Genomic DNA, 15,912 nt, shown 5'->3' on the forward strand with positions numbered 1-15,912 from the left:
GTTGGCGTCCAGCCTATGCCAACCACCTCTGCAGTTCCCTGTAGTATAACTCTACACTTGATTTGGATGCCTAGTCAGCTGCAACTACACTGCACATTTATTGAAAAAAATATTTCTAGCCTCTCGCTTACATAACATGCAGATTTGAACATCTCAAAACATAACTTTCCATAAACCCAAAGCGTAATTATGTAATGCACAATAGTCTTGTGACGACCATATTCTCACGACATGATTAGATAAGAAAAATTTTAAATCTGCCAGACTTCTACTTAAATCTTCTTAACATTTCTTCTCCACTGTAAGTTTTATAGTCTGTCTGTGCATAAATATATGCAAATCTTGCGATTCTGGAAATTTTCGCCGCACAAAAAGTATTCCATGAAGTTTTGGGATTACAGTTGGCTAATGTAGACTTCTTTCCATGATATTTCAGCTGACAACCTCGCAGCCATCTTCAGGTGAATGTTTTGCACTGAAGACTGCTGATTCACATAATAAAAGTTGGCTTGGAGAAGCATGCACAAAAGCAGTTGCTTTATGAGTGACTTCTGTCGAGTTTCACACCCACTTCAAATATTGCTTCACCTGCGGTGCACAGGGGTATGCATAGTGCTGATACTACATTGCACTCTCTTTTGGAATGTGGGCTTGTGGAGATAAAGTTCAATGTCAAATTAATAAAATTGTCACAGGACATGTCACTAGTCATAAAATGTTTGGATGACCAATTTAGGCTTTGCCACCATGGCAAGATATTCTGGAGATTTGAGTCCTCCGCAATCCCAGATCATGCGTTACTGAACCGAGAAGAGCACATGTATTTGTAAGTGACTGGTAGATTACTTTGACATAATATTTACTTAGGATTCTGCCTAATTTGCTCATGAGGCTAGTCATTTTTATTCCTCGTAAAAACCGTGCTGATCTGATGTGAAGAATATCTATTATCCTTTGAACACAGATTGTAGGTATTCCAGCTCCTTTGCAAGGCTGTCTCTGTCAGATGCAATAGATCACAGTGTACTAAAGTCTTAAGGACACCTGTAGTTTGCAATGGTTGGTGGCAACTAGATGCCTGCAAATACAAGTCTGTCTGTGTGTGGACTTAAGGTAGACAGATTACTCCAAGGATCCTATCCTTCATGGAGGCTGCGAGATTGGACTGAGGGAAGGTTGGGAATTTGAACATGCGCTGATAACCGTGCAGTTGAGCACCCCACAAACCCATCATCATCCAGGAATCCTACCACTTTCCAACTGACAAAAGTCCAGAAATACCACAGAGTCACCCTTCTCCACATCCATCGTAAGTTGGATGTTCTCGGTTGGATGTTCTCGTGTATTGATTTTAGAGCCTGCAAAAAAAGCCTGAAGTTCTTCACTGTGGAGCCTCACTGCAAAAATATCATCTACATGACGCCAGAAGACTTTTGGTTTAAGTTCGGCTGAATCAAGCCTAGATAACCACACTATTTAAACATGCCTTTTCCTCAACCTACTGTTTACTAAACTGGAGTCACCATGAATAGCCCCCTCCTCCCCTGTGGTCACAAACTTTTTTGTGGGCAACTGGAAAAGATGACACGTGATTCGGGCGAACTTAAACCAAAACTCTTCCGGTAATATGTGGATGATACTTTTCTAATATGGCCCCATGGTGAAAACTTCGTTTGTTGCATCATCAAAATTCATCCCACAAGCTACAAACTTCATCTCGCTCCATTACCTGTTATTATTTCAAGGTTTCTTGGTAAAGGTTATTGTTTTAAAACATTTGACTGTAAGAAAACATTAAATGAAATATTTCTAATTGTTTGTACTTTTACCATGAAGAAAACAAAACTGAGTTTACCCATTCTCACTGCTTAAATTTATTATACTCTCTTATGAAATTAGACATCAGTAATATTTTCGACATAAACTGCATGGGTGATAACCCTCATTTTCCATACTACCTGTAAATTGTGTTGTAAGTATTCTGATTGACTCAGTAATTTTTAATGTAATCCACAATAGTTTTCCTTTAATTGCTTACCGTTAAGTGCTTGATATGTTGAGTATTATCAGGTAAAACATTTATTGATTTTTCAAGTGACTTACAAGACGAAATGAAACTGAGATAAGCTGATGATAACTTTAGGAATGCCTTTATATTGCCCCTTCTTTTTTATTAACTTTTTTAATTTTTGGAAATACAGATAAAATCAAGTCCACCACCAGAAATAACACAGAACAAAAAATCAACGTTAAAATCCTTTACATTTATGATAATAATGCTAGTTGTATAAAGTATTATTAATACTCCTGCCCATTGCTTGGTAATTTAGAGACTATTTCATGAGTGTTGCCAAAAATGCTGAAGATGCACAGTATTGCAGGATCTTCTAACGCAAAGTTTGTCAAGGTGAGCCTGGTATTGTGTACGTAACAATTTTTCTTTTCTTTTACTAATTCTACAACAGTGCTAAAGCAGCTTGATGACCTCAAGACTTATTCATTTGCTATTTCTGTGTGTTTACCCAGTGCTCCTTTGCATTGATGACCACACTGTTGGCTGTCGCACATCCAGTGCTCCCTACTTAATAAAGAGGAGCATTATCACACTGATGCAGAAAAGGTCGTCCAATTTGAAACTCTTACTGTAGTGAAAGGAGCATGTCATATCTAAAATGTTGTTATAGAGACCTTCATTAATTTTGTCATCAACCAAAATTAAGGAGCAGAACACAGGTGTCAAATTCTACCATTGCCACAACACAGGGAAAATAAAACTCGCTAAGCATCAGCCACTTCCACACACATCCATGTTATGGCTTATCACACGATACAGCTTTTTTTCCTATGCTACACAAACCAACAGCAGCATACATCACTGTAAACAATGTCATTCATTCACTCATATGAATAGTTGTTCCTTTGTAGCAGCGTGACTGTGGAAATGCTACCCTGACATCTTTTGATTAATTTTCTGTCACCGAATTCTGTATGCAAATTGCAATAGACCTCATCTGCAACAGTTGACAAGGTTGTGTAATTGCAGATTTACACTAAACATTTTAAAGTTTCTCAGTCCATATCTGTTGAAAATTAATAACAGAGTAATGATTGGACTCTGTGCTTTCATCATTTTAACACAGAACACATCTACAATAATGCTGCATTGGACTTGTGTGTACATACCTCAAACAAATAACTCGTCATAAAACACAGCAGTGTCCCTTGACATTTGGCTTCTTAGTGTGCATTTGGACTAAATGTAGCTAAGGAAATTTAATTTTTCACACTGTAAACAGTCCCACATCATTAGATTTTCTGACAAATTGCAATTGTGTATCAGATTGGGATGTTGTTGTGAGCTATGCCTGGATGGCTCTGTCAATAAAAACATTTTCAACAAAAAGCAGGGTTCAGAGTTAGTCCTAGTCTGGCACCCAGCTTTACCCATTATCTTGTCAAATGATCACATAGAGAGAATTTTGTAACAAAGCTAAAGATATTAGTTGTATCTGTAGTTATTCTGCATTTATTCCTTCAAATACATGTATTATATCTTCTGACAACGAAAGTAACAATTCATGTATTACTGATTAAAGAAAGCTGTCACATGTCCACTCATTCGTTTAACAATATCTTTTGTGTATACATTATGTATTAGGTACAAATTTGACACTTGTGTTATGATTTGTAACATAATGTGTTGGAAGATGTCTATTTTGTACATATAATGTTTTCAGGTTTATAAAACAACATGTGATGTAGCAGCGGCACAAGAGATGTATAACAGGTATTCAGAGGTGCCTGAGGATGGTCCATGTCCTTGGGGAAAGTGGAGAGATATCATAATGGCTAACAGACAGCCCCGTAAGATGCTTGTCCAGGCAAATACTTTTGTTAAAGGTAAGAAAATCATTAGTGTTTCTGCCTGGAGCTTCCAGTGTTTGACTTGTTAAATGTAATACATCTTGTGATCAAAGTGTATATTACACTTATTTTTCTCCCTCCAGGGTCCCCTGGCTCTTTCATTAGTTTGTGCGTGGTGCACTTGGGACCCTGAGCTATTGCTGCCATTTCTTCCTTTCCGAGCTGCATTCCCTTCTCCATGCCCCACCGACCATGTTCTCACTCCTTCCCTTCCACTCCTCCTCTCCTCTCCTCTCCTCCTCCTCCTCCTCTCGGTGTCCTTCCTTGATTACATGGGCCCGGTTATCCTGAGATTTTCTGCTATTCCTTACTGTTTTGTTCTTTTTACCCCCTTCTTTGATCTCCCTTCTAAAGTTTGTCACCACAGTGTTAGCCGACTGGGGAAGAACTCCTCACTTAAAATCTTAAGCATGTGGCCTTACTGCTTCTTCCATCTTTTACTCAGTGTCATTGTCCTTTTAAAGCTATACACCCAATGTGATAGTTCTTGTGTACCCTTCTGATTGACCCTTTACATACAACACAGGTATCTCAATTCTGATACTGAGCTACTGTTTCACTGTGTGTGTGTGTGTGTGTGTGTGTGTGTGTGTGTGTGTGTGTGTGTGTGTGTGTGTGTGTGTGTGTGTGTGTGTGTGTGTGTGTGAGAGAGAGAGAGAGAGAGAGAGAGAGAGAGAGAGAGAGAGAGAGAGAGATCATGATTGCTGTAGTATTATGAAAAAGATAGTTGCTACTCACCATATAGCGGAGATGCTGAGTTGCAGATAGGCACAACAGAAAGACTGTCACAAAATAAGCTTTCTGCCAACAAGGCCTTTTGGCTGAAAGCTTATTTTTGTGACAGTCCTTATGTTGTGCCTATCTGTGACTCAGCATCTCCGCTATGTGGTGAGTATAAACTATCCTTTTCATAATATTGTTACAGTTCATTGTGGAATTTCCATTGTTTGAAAGTGATTGCTTATCATCCTGGAGCATCAAAACTCCCAGCAATGGCTGCCATGCCAGACAGACCTTGCTGTGGCTGGGTGGCACCCATGGGAGAGCCCCTGCAGGATTGGGTAGTAGGAGGATTGATGCTTTGCATATGAAACATATTAAGCTCCAAAAATCTGGCTGTTCTTCCATGACCATCTGTTTGTTTGGGAATGGATTCCTTAATGCTGCTTCTTATGACTTTAACAGCCTTCCCTTGCTATCCTCTGGGAGGAGGGCCAGGCTCGCCGGGTTGAAGTGATACCCTTTCCTCGCTACCTGGTCTTTGGTGAATGTGGATGCCCATGCCATGAGGGGAACTCTTGTGTTCAACCATCCATGATCATTGTCATCACCATCATTCTCCACACTCAGTGGATTGCCTGGTTTATAATAAGGAAAAGAAGATACAAAACTTGACCGTTTATCCTACTCTCAGGCTCATCAGAAATATTAGTCTTCATCCTGTGTCTGTGACATCTAATTTTTCCTCTGTTTTGTCCTTTTCCCCTTCCATCTAATTTTGCCTCTGTTTTGTCCTTTCCCCGCGCCTTCCTCTTACTTATCCCAGTTCCACCACATCTCGCTTCTTGCACTCCCCTGTGGGTGGTGCTCTCCCTGCCCAGCCAGAGAAGTGTCCATAGTCTTCAGCAACCCCCCCCCCCCCTCTCTCTCTCTCACACACACACACACACACACGCACACACACACACACACACACACACACACACACACACACACACACACACACTGCCCTCCCTCATTGACCTATGAAAGATAAAATGAAGTAATACCTGAACAAGGTCCCTCCGGTGTCACAGAAGGTGCCAACTCCACTCTCGCAACCTGAGCTTGACCTCTTGTTCATGGTTGTCAACCTGTCCTCCTTGGTGATGGGTGGTGACAAAGCAGGTTGACCACCTTCGGCTTATTCACCTCCCATTTGGATCCCCATTCCACACCTATAAAATGGAATTGCAACAGATACTACCATCACCTTCCAGAGTTGCAATTTCTTATTTTCTCATACTCTGAAGTTTGTCATTTTGCAGGAATCTCATTTTACTGATGCTTACCAATCCTTCATGGGTTTTGTGCTTTGTTGGCCCTGTGGGGGCTTACGGTGATATTTGCATGTTGGTTTATATGGGTGTTGTTAGTATATGGCTCCCCCTTCATACCACATTGGAAGCAGTTGCCGTCCAGGTCCACTTGGAATCTGAGGCCAGTTTACAATCTCTATCCCCCTTCTGGCAGGCCACCTATGCCCACTGCTCTTTGTCTGGTTGTACTGATGAAGTCAGATACAATAATTCATGCCACTGGCATTGCTGTCCCCAGCTCAATGGGCCCTTTTGCCACTGGATGTCCCGTGGTGGAGCACAGCCATTGCCATTGTAATCATTGGTAGACATTGAACCTTAAGTGGCACCCATCCTTTGCTGGCCTTATTACATTTAAATGCTTTTGCACCAAAACCCATTACATAAGTACACAGAGCAAGTGGGTGTATTAGTAATGCTTTGTCTCCTCCCTAGATTCTTCCGTTCTTTTATCACAGATGTGGGCTATGCTCAGCACCCTCCAAGGTTACCAACAGCCTTCTTCCATTCTAGGTGGCCTGATGGGGATCTGTCAGTTCACGCAGAATGCCTTGTGACCCATTTTGCAAGAGCTTGAGTGTTAGCCTCCTAGCCGACCACCTTCAGCCTTCAGAAACAGCAGGCCGATGCCTCCCACATGATAATAAACCTTTTACTGAATGGTAAATACTTCTGGCCCTCTACTCTACCCCACAATTCAGCCCCTGGCCCCAGTTCCACACATAACCAGTTGCTTAAACACTTAATTGCTCCACAATGACAATAACTCCTTCACGTGTTTAACTGTATTTGGCTTAAAGGTGTTTCCCTCACAGTGAAGGGATAGTATTGTGGTACCTGTCCTTAAGCCTGATAAGGATCCATTATCTTTCAATAGTTACCATCCAATCAGTCTGACCGATGTCCCCTGTGCAAGTTACTGAATGGACGCTGGCTCATTGGCTCCTTGAACCTCGAGACCCTATGTCTTCTTACCAGTGCAGCTTTCGGTAGGGATGGTCTCCAATCGATCATGTGTTTCGGTTGGAAACCACAGTTCACTTGGCCATTTCTCAGTGCCACCATCTTGTTGCAGTTTTTTCATTCTTCGTAGAGGCTATGATATGTCTTTGCACAAACACTTGTTTATTACACTCGATGACAGGTCTTTGGGGCCCCCTTAGATCTTTTATTCACAAGTTCCTGTCCCACCATTCATTCAAAGTTCAGGCTGACTCCTTTTTCAGCTTTCCATGGACTGAGGAAAATGGCATTCCATATTAGGTGTCATTCTGTCCTCATCTCTATTAATGGACTTGTTACCTCCATCAGACCATTGGTCACCCCTCCTCTGTCTGTGAATGATTTCTGTATCTGCGCTAGTTCCCACTCAGTGCCCTCAGCCTAGAGACAGTTTCAGGGTGCCATTCAGCGCACTTCCGCGTGCACTCTTTCACACAGGTTTAAGTTTTCTACCATTAAGTTGCGGGTGGTGCATTTGTCACTGTACTATGGTCCATCCTGATCTGGAGCTCTACTTCAATGCCAAACACCTGCAAACACCTGACCGTGGTCCCCCAGTTCTGTTTATTGGGTCTTCTTTTCAACAAGCTTGCTTGGCTGTCCCAAATCTGCTTTCTTAAGATAGCTGTTTCCGCTTATGGTTCAGTAGCCCCTTCCACATTGCTCGTCTTTGTCCAATAACACCTCCAGGGGCAAATTTGCAGCTTCACATCAAATTCCTTTTTGTTTAGCCATGGGCCACTTTTTTTTTTGGGGGGGGGGGGGGGGTGCTCTATCTAATCAACTTTGTGCAATTAAGGTGACTCCTGCCATGTGGTGTTCTTCCTTCTGCCTCTCCCAGCAGGAATCTCTCATTCTCTGCCATCTTCATATCAGCCATACCAGGTTGATCCCTGTTTTTACTCTTCAGTGGCCTGGCTCCCCTCTCATTTTCTAGTTGTGGGGAACCATTCACTGTGATGCATATTTTGCTGGACTGCTCCCTGACTTACGGCCCTTCACACTAAATATTTGCTTCCACTCCCCTTGTCACAGATGTCAGCAAACAACCTTTGTGGGGTTACACCTGTCCTCAGTTTTCTCCACAAAAGTGGTTTGTCCTCACAGATTTAAGTACCTGAATTTCCTTCTGGAATTAGAATCCCATGGTTTTTGTTGGTGTTGGTTTGGGAGGTCTTCAGCCTTGCCTCCATGATGGCGAGGTTTTCCCTCCTGCCTTTTCCCTATGTATTGTTTGGTCTTTCGTGCCATTTTGTACCATGCACTCTTTTTGTATCTTTTTCCCCTGGTGCTATCTCCTTTGTGTTGCAATCATGGTGTGGTGTAAGGATGGGGACGGGTCGGTGGCAGTGGGGACCGAGATGGGTCGGCAGCAGTGCTGTCGCCTCAATGTGCATATAGCACATCTGGGACACCCAGTGGTCTTGTCATCTCCCCTGTGTTCTGTACAGTTCCTGTCATTATTGACTGGACTATACTCTTGATATTGTTTCTACCTTAATTTGTGCCACTTTAGAACATGGGACCAGTGACCAGTGACCTCGCTGGTTGGCACCTCTTCCCCCCACCCCAGTAACCGACCAACACTTGTTTTCCTCAGACGCATGACCATTATCCCATGCTTATTTATGTAAAACCTGTTGCATTTCATTAGTAATTTGACGTGTCCCATGGTACTGTATCTTATTGGATCTAGGGTGCTGATTTACTTTGTTACATACTTCCTAAATATTCCCATCAACTCAACCTAAACCTCTCTCTCTGAATCTGCTCACGAAAATGAAAACTGTGAAGATGATGATGTTGGTTTGTGGAGCTCTCACCATTGTAGTCATCAGTGCATGTACAAGTTCCAATCTCTCCATTTCCAGTCTTGCTACTAACCCAATAATGATGATGACAAAGCAAACACCCAGTCACCGGGCAGAGAAAATCCCCAATTCGGCCGGGAATTGAACCCAGGAAAACTGTGAAGGTAGTCCTTTTAAAAAGTATGAATCTCTCTCTTGCCCCTCTCCCCCCTAAAGAATTCTTTTGTGAGTTCGTGCATGGGGCCCTGATCTTTTGCAACCTGTCCTTCCTTTCTGGACTGCATTTTCCTCCCTATGCCCCTGCCTCCCCATCCTCGCTCCTTCCCTGCCCCCCCCCCCCCCCCCCCCCCCCTCTCTCTCTCTCTCTCTCTCTCTCTCTCTCTCTCTCTCTCTCTCTCTCTCTGTATTCTTACTTATGTCAGCCTGGCATTCCACCTTGTTTATTGTATTCCTCGTGGTTTTGCTTCCCTTGCCTTTTCCCTTTCATCCTTTTTGGCAATTTTGGTTCCTCTTTGCAGTTTGACTTCCACTTTTAAATTTTATATCTGTAATGTGAGCTATTTGGGGAAGAACTCCCCCTTTAGCATCTACAGCATGGCAGTATAGATTCCTCTCCTCCCTTCCTTAGCCCCTTCCTTAGCCCCTTCCTTCCTCGTTGTAATCCCCCCCTCCACCCTGCCAGGTCACCAGCATGTGTAACTAGTCCAGATGGTGGGGCAACTACATACCCATATGGCTGGGTCCCCTGACAACACAGGCATTACACTTCTGATGCTTGATATGTTGCCTCCCCATGCACGCCTGGGAGTGGTTGGTTGTCATTTCGGAGCACTGGAACTCCCAGCAATGGCCACCATGCCAGACAACGCTTGCGGTGGGTTGGTAGCACCCATGGGAGAGCCCCTGATTGGATTGGGTGGTATTAGAGTAGAAGCTTGGTACATGAAGCATGCCAAACTCCAAAAACGTGGCCATTCTCCTACAGCCGTCTCTTCAAGCGTAAAGGATCGTTGAACGTGCTTCTTATGACCCTGTGGTCTTCCCTTTGCTGGCTACACCTTGGGAGGAGGGCCAGGCTCGCCAGTGTGGAGCAAAACTCTTGTCCTGCTACTTGCTCTCTGCTAGGATGTATGGGGACACATTCATCACTCCAAAGCCACTATTTTTTGTGGAAAATACCAGACAAGTTTGGCAAAGTGGAGTCTTTCAGTAAGATGCAGTCAGGTTCCCAGTATATCAAAGCTGCTTCTGCCACCCAGTCTGTAGCTCTTTGTGCTTGTGACCGTCTTGGCGATGTCCTACTGTTGCTATACCTCACCAATCTCTGAATATGGTCCAGGGACTAAATTTTCATCAGGACCCTGACCTTCAAATGAATGAGGTACTTCACGCTAATCTGGAATGACAGAGCATTAATGTTGTTCAACATACACAGAAAGGTCGTAAGGACAACCGCACAGATACCGGCACATTTACTCTGGCTATCAAGGGAGATACCCTCCCAGAGAAGGCCAAGGTTGTGTGTTATTGGTGTGAGATGAAGTCGAACGTCCCACTATCTATGAGATGCTTTCAGTGCTTATGTTTTGGGCACATGTCTTCCCAATTTTCGGCAGACTCTTTGTGCAGTTACTGCGAACATCCTCTCCATGAGCAGTGCACCTGTGTCCACCACCCATGTGTGTAAATTGTCACAACTATCACTCTCCACACTTACCAGATTACCTGGCTTACAAGAAAGAAAAGAAGATACAAGAGTATAAGTTCCTGGATCGCCTATCTTAGGCTCATGCTCATCAAAACTACAACTGACTCCACCCTGTGTCAATAGCTTCCACCTTTGCCTCTGTTCCGTACTTTCCCTCCTCCCTCTTCCTTATCCCAGTCCTATCCCCATTCCCGTGCTATTTTCATACCTTCCCCAGCCAAAGAAGTCCCCCCCCCCCCCCACCTTAACCCACCCACCCACTTTGGTGCCCACCGGTGATTGGGACCCTCTTGAGATCCCTTCCCCCAGTGTCTCTGACTGGAGGCCTGCTACCACAGCTCAGCCATAGGAAACACACAATCTGTGCACTCCAAGGTCACCCACTCTGTTTCAAGTTCTGGATCTTGCAGAACCCTGCTCTCCCTCTGAGCCTTGTCCGCCTCAGTCTTTGGAAGAAGTAGTAGTCTCAGGATAAGCACTCCCCCTCCCAGTGTCCCCGGAGGTATCATCTTCCCACTTGCATCCTGAATCTGACCTCTTATTTGTGGATGTCATCCCATCATTGTTGGTGACATGATTGGCTTCAGCTCATTGGCCTCACATTTGGATACCCTCTCCATGATTATTCAATGGAACTTGGAACTGTAACAGATATGGCTGTCACCTGCCAGAGTTGCAGTCACTTACTGCCTTTTACCTGGCAGCTTGTGTCATTCTCTGGGAGTCTCATTTTACTGAAGCTCACGCACCGACCATTCATGCTTTCCATGCTTCCCGTTGGAACCAGGTTGACTTCTTGAGGGTTCCAGAGGCACCTGCACATTGGTCCAGAAGGACATTGTTGATGCCAAAGCCGATTACCTAACCAAACAGAGAAAATGGGTATGTTGGAAACGTTTTGCCTCCTGTCTAGGTTCTTCTGTCCCTTCTCACACATGAAAGCTAAAGTCCATACCCTCCAAGGTTGTCAGTGGCAGTCTTCCATTCTGGACCTTGCCCTTACAAGTGGGCTTTGTACAGATCCAGGAGTTCTTGCAGAACACCTTACGACCCATTTTACGATGGCATTGGCATCAGGCTCCTATCCAGCTGCCTTCCTCCTTCAGAAACAGTGTGCTGAAGCTTCCCCTTACGTTTTACTCCTTGTCAGGTGGAATCCTACAATGGACCTCTTACAGAATGGGAACTACTTTTGGCCTCCTATTCTTCTCACGGTTCAGCTGCTGGCCCTGACTCCATCCATAACCAATTGCTTCAACACTTCAATACTCCACAATGACAATATCTGCTCCCGGTGTTTAACCGTATTTGTCTCCAAGGCATTTTCCTCTCTGTGGAGAGACAGTATTGTGGTTCCTGTCCATAAGTGTGGTAGGGATCCTTCGTCCCTTTGTAGTTAACTGGCCCATCAACTTGACAAATATTCCCTGCCCCCTGCCAGTTACTAGAACAGATAGTGGCTCGTCGGCTCAATTGGGTCCTTGAATCTCGAATCCTTTCATCTCCTTACCAGTGTAGCTTTCGGGAGAACAGTCCCTGATCAATTTTTATTTAGCACTGTTCTCGGCTCTCCGCAGACCCAGGAGAATGACATTCCACGGCGCTATGTATTAATTGTTCTTCTTTCTCTAATCATTATTAATGGACTTGTGGCCTCTGCTAGACCATTGGTCACCACTGCCCTCTATGTGAATGATTTCTGTATTTGGGCTAGCTCCAACTCAGTGGCCTCTGTGGAACGACAGCTCCAGGCTGCAATCTAGTGCACTTCCACATGGGCATTATATTAGAGAAGGAAAATTGCTACTCACCATATAGCGGATAGGCTGAGTTGTAATAGGCACAACAAAAAGATTCACACAGTTATAGCTTTCGGCCATTAAGGCCTACGTCAGCAATACACACACACACACACACACACACACACACACACACACACACACACACACACACACGTGTCTGTAGTCCCAGACAACTAAAACCACATTGTGAGCAGCAACACCAGTGCCTGATGGGAGTGGCAGGTGGGTGGGGGTAAGGAGGAGGCTGAGGGGGAGGGGGGATAGTATGGTGGGGGTGGCGGACAGTGAAGTGCTGCAGTTTAGACAGAGGGCAGGAGAAAAGGTGGGGTGGGGGGTTAGTAGTAGAAAGGAGAGAAATTAAAAGACTGAGTATGGCGGTGAAATCACAGCTGGAATGGGAACAGGAGGGAGCTGTGTGGGTGAGGACAGTGAATAACAAAGGTTGAGGCCAGGAAACGTAGGGTGTATTGCAGGGAAAGTTCCCACCTGCACAGTTCAGAAAAGCTGGTGTTGGTGGGAAGGATCCAAATGGCACAGGCTGTGAAGCAGTCATTGAGATGAGAGATATGTTCGGCAGCATGTTCAGCGAGTATATTGTGTAGGTTCGGTGGATGGCGGAATACCACTGTATGAGGGGTGGGAAGGATAGTGGGCAGGACATTTCTCATTTCAGGGCACGACGAGAGGTAATCAAAACCCTGGCAGAGAATGTTATTCAGTTGCTCCATTCCTGGATGGTACTGAGTTAAGAGGGGAATGCTCCTCGGTGGCCAGACTGTGGGACTTTGGGAGGTGGTGGGAGACTGGAAAAATAAGGCACTGTAGATTTGTTTTTGTACAAGGTTGGGAGGATAATTGCGGTCAGTGGAGGCTTCAGTGAGACCCTCAGTATATTTACATCATTTTTTGCTAAGTTGTGAGCTGACTAGTGGGAATCTACCATCCCTCCCTGTCTAATAAACTTCATGCCATCAAGAAGACTTCCACCATGTGCACTTTTCCCTATACCTCTCTGTGCAGGAATCTAACATCCTTAGCTGTCTTTGTCTTAGCCATACTAGGTTGACCCATTGTTTTTAACTCTGCAGTGAGCCACCCACCCGTTTGTAGTTGTAGGGGTCCACCCATGGTGATCCAGATTTTGCTGGACTGCCTCTGCCTTTTGGCCCTTCAATGGCCAAATTATTGTGTTGTTGTTGTGGTCTTCAGTCCAGAGACTGGTTTGATGAAGCTCTCCATGCTACTCTATCCTGTGCAAGCTTCTTTATCTCCCAGTACCTACTGCTACTAAATTGGTGATCCCTTGATGCCTCAGAACATGTCCTTCAAACTGATCCCTTCTTCTAGTCAAGTTGTACCACAAATTTCTCTTCTGCCCAGTTCTATTCAATACCTCCTCATTAGTTATGTGATCTACCCATCTAGTCTTCAGCATTCTTCTGTAGCACCACATTTCGAAACGTCTATTCACTTCTTGTCCAAACTATTTATCGTCAATGTTTCACTTCCATACATAGCGACACTCCATACAAATACTTTCAGAAAGGACTTCCTGACACCTAAATCTACACCCAGTGTTGACAAATTTCTCTTCTTCAGAAGCACTTTCCTTGCCATTGCCAGTCTACATTTTATATCCTCTCTACTTCGACCATCATCAGTTATTTTGCTCCCCAAATAGCAAAACTCCTTTACTACTTTAAGTGTCTCATTTTCTAATCAAATTCCCTCAGCATCACCCAATTTAATAAGACTGCATTCTATTATCCTCATTTTGCTTTTGTTGTTTTTCTTCTTACATCCCCCTTTCAAGACACTGTCCATTACGTTCAGCTGCTCTTCCAGGTCCTTTGCTGTCTCTGACAGAATTACAGTGTCATCGGTGAACCTCAAAGTTTTTATTTTTTCTACATGGATTTTAATTCCTACTCCAAATTTTTCTTCTGTTTCCTTTACTGCTTGCTCAATACTAAATTATTTAAGGGAATAAATTATATTTTATGGATTTTTCAATGGAAATTGATTTAGATTTGGTGTAATTTTTGTGTCATATATTGTAAACACTAATTGTAACTATTCCATTTTCCAGATGAAAAGGTGTCACTGAAAACATATGAAGCATCACATGAAGGTCTCATTGAATCATTTATTGATAGATTCCCATCATCTGATGTTGACGTGATTTTGGAAGAGTTGTGGGAAAAAGACCAAAAATATTTTTGATGTGTCATTGCATTATAAAATGGAAATGCTGTGATATCTGCATTTAAATAAAGTTATTTTTATGCTTTTAATATTTTATTGTTAGATGTTGTCCAAAGCACCCACATTACAAAGAAATGTATGAAGTACATTTCGAAATTACTGCCAAAAACATTTCACGCACCTACACACATTCACATACAAGGTTGTGAAGCAGCACTTGAAATTACCATCTTATATTTGATTAAGTTTGGTTTGCAGTGACTGTCTCTGACTGCATTGGCCAGATTTTCATCACACAGGCCAAGAAATTGCTTCTTACTGCAGATGGTTTCATTCACAGGTGACAAGATTGTGTCAGAGTGACTTCATGAAGAAGTGTCAGCTACGAAAATGTAGATAGTGATGATGTTTAGTGGGCTTGATATGGACAGAAGTTTGAATGAAGAGATGCAGGTAAACATTAGGAAGCTGGTATGCTGGGCTATGGACCAGGTGAAGTAAATGGACTTCCTCAGATCTCAGCGTGTCACCTTCCTAGAGGTTGCTCACCACCTCTCTAATGGCTACATTCAAGCCTCTGTCTATGTACTATCCACTAACGATCAACAGTACCTGCCATCATGGCCACAATAAAGGTATGGATGGAAGTGAAGTTTCTCTGTCCTGTTTATATGTTTATTGGTTACTCAGCACTTCAGCTTTTCAGGAAGTTGTTACCTATCCTTGTACAGTCACTTAAACTTCATTCAAGGAGTTTCCTGTAGCACTTTTTTACTGATTAAGTTGCAAAAAAATAATTTTAATTAAGATTTGTTCAGCCCACCGACCCCTTCCTGTCTCCACTTTCCATCCTTGGAGGTCATTTTTATGACAGTGTATGCTCTATGAACATATTGACACAGGATCAGGAAAGAAAGACCTGTGCCCTTCAGACACAACTAGAAGTCAGAAATGAACTAACTAGGGGATCTTCCAGTCTTGGAAATTCGGTTCAGGATGAGACATCGCAGGTTAGCAGTATACCTCAAGGATGTCCATTCATAGAAGCCTTAAAGCGCACTATCCAGAAAATTCCGAAAAGAAAGGGCTCTGAAGTTTGAAACGTAGCTCATACACATCTCATATTTGGGTCATAAGTAGCAAGATAGCAGTTAAGTGGAGGAGGTCAGTCATTAGTGGGCTAGACTGTCATGTGGACAATCTGGTTTCTCGTCTACCTATCTGCTGGTTTAGTTCCATTTTATTTTGTAATTGTTTTAAAAATTATAACAACTGTTAAATAAAGTTAATGACATAAAGTATTATCAGTTAAATCATAAATAATTTTATTTTGTTTGTGAAATGGCTGTCGTAGTTACTTAAAATATGAATTACGCTCATCA

General features: G+C 43.3%; 1 protein-coding gene across 6 annotated transcripts in view; it reads left to right on the plus strand.

Moving 5' to 3' along the window:
- LOC126347167 (dipeptidyl peptidase 3) overlaps positions 1-14,619 on the plus strand; it is a 187,956-nt gene extending 173,337 nt beyond the window's left edge. For all 6 annotated transcript variants that reach the window (XM_050002252.1, XM_050002251.1, XM_050002250.1 and 3 more), the window contains exons 14-15: positions 3,738-3,900; positions 14,415-14,619. In XM_050002252.1, coding sequence (XP_049858209.1) covers positions 3,738-3,900; positions 14,415-14,548 — 297 coding nt within the window. In that variant the 3' untranslated portion in view covers positions 14,549-14,619. The remainder of the gene's footprint in view (positions 1-3,737; positions 3,901-14,414) is intronic.
- Positions 14,620-15,912: the final 1,293 nt, after the last annotated feature.

Source organism: Schistocerca gregaria, chromosome 1 (genome assembly GCF_023897955.1).
Source record: "Schistocerca gregaria isolate iqSchGreg1 chromosome 1, iqSchGreg1.2, whole genome shotgun sequence".
Lineage (NCBI taxonomy): Eukaryota > Metazoa > Arthropoda > Insecta > Orthoptera > Acrididae > Schistocerca > Schistocerca gregaria.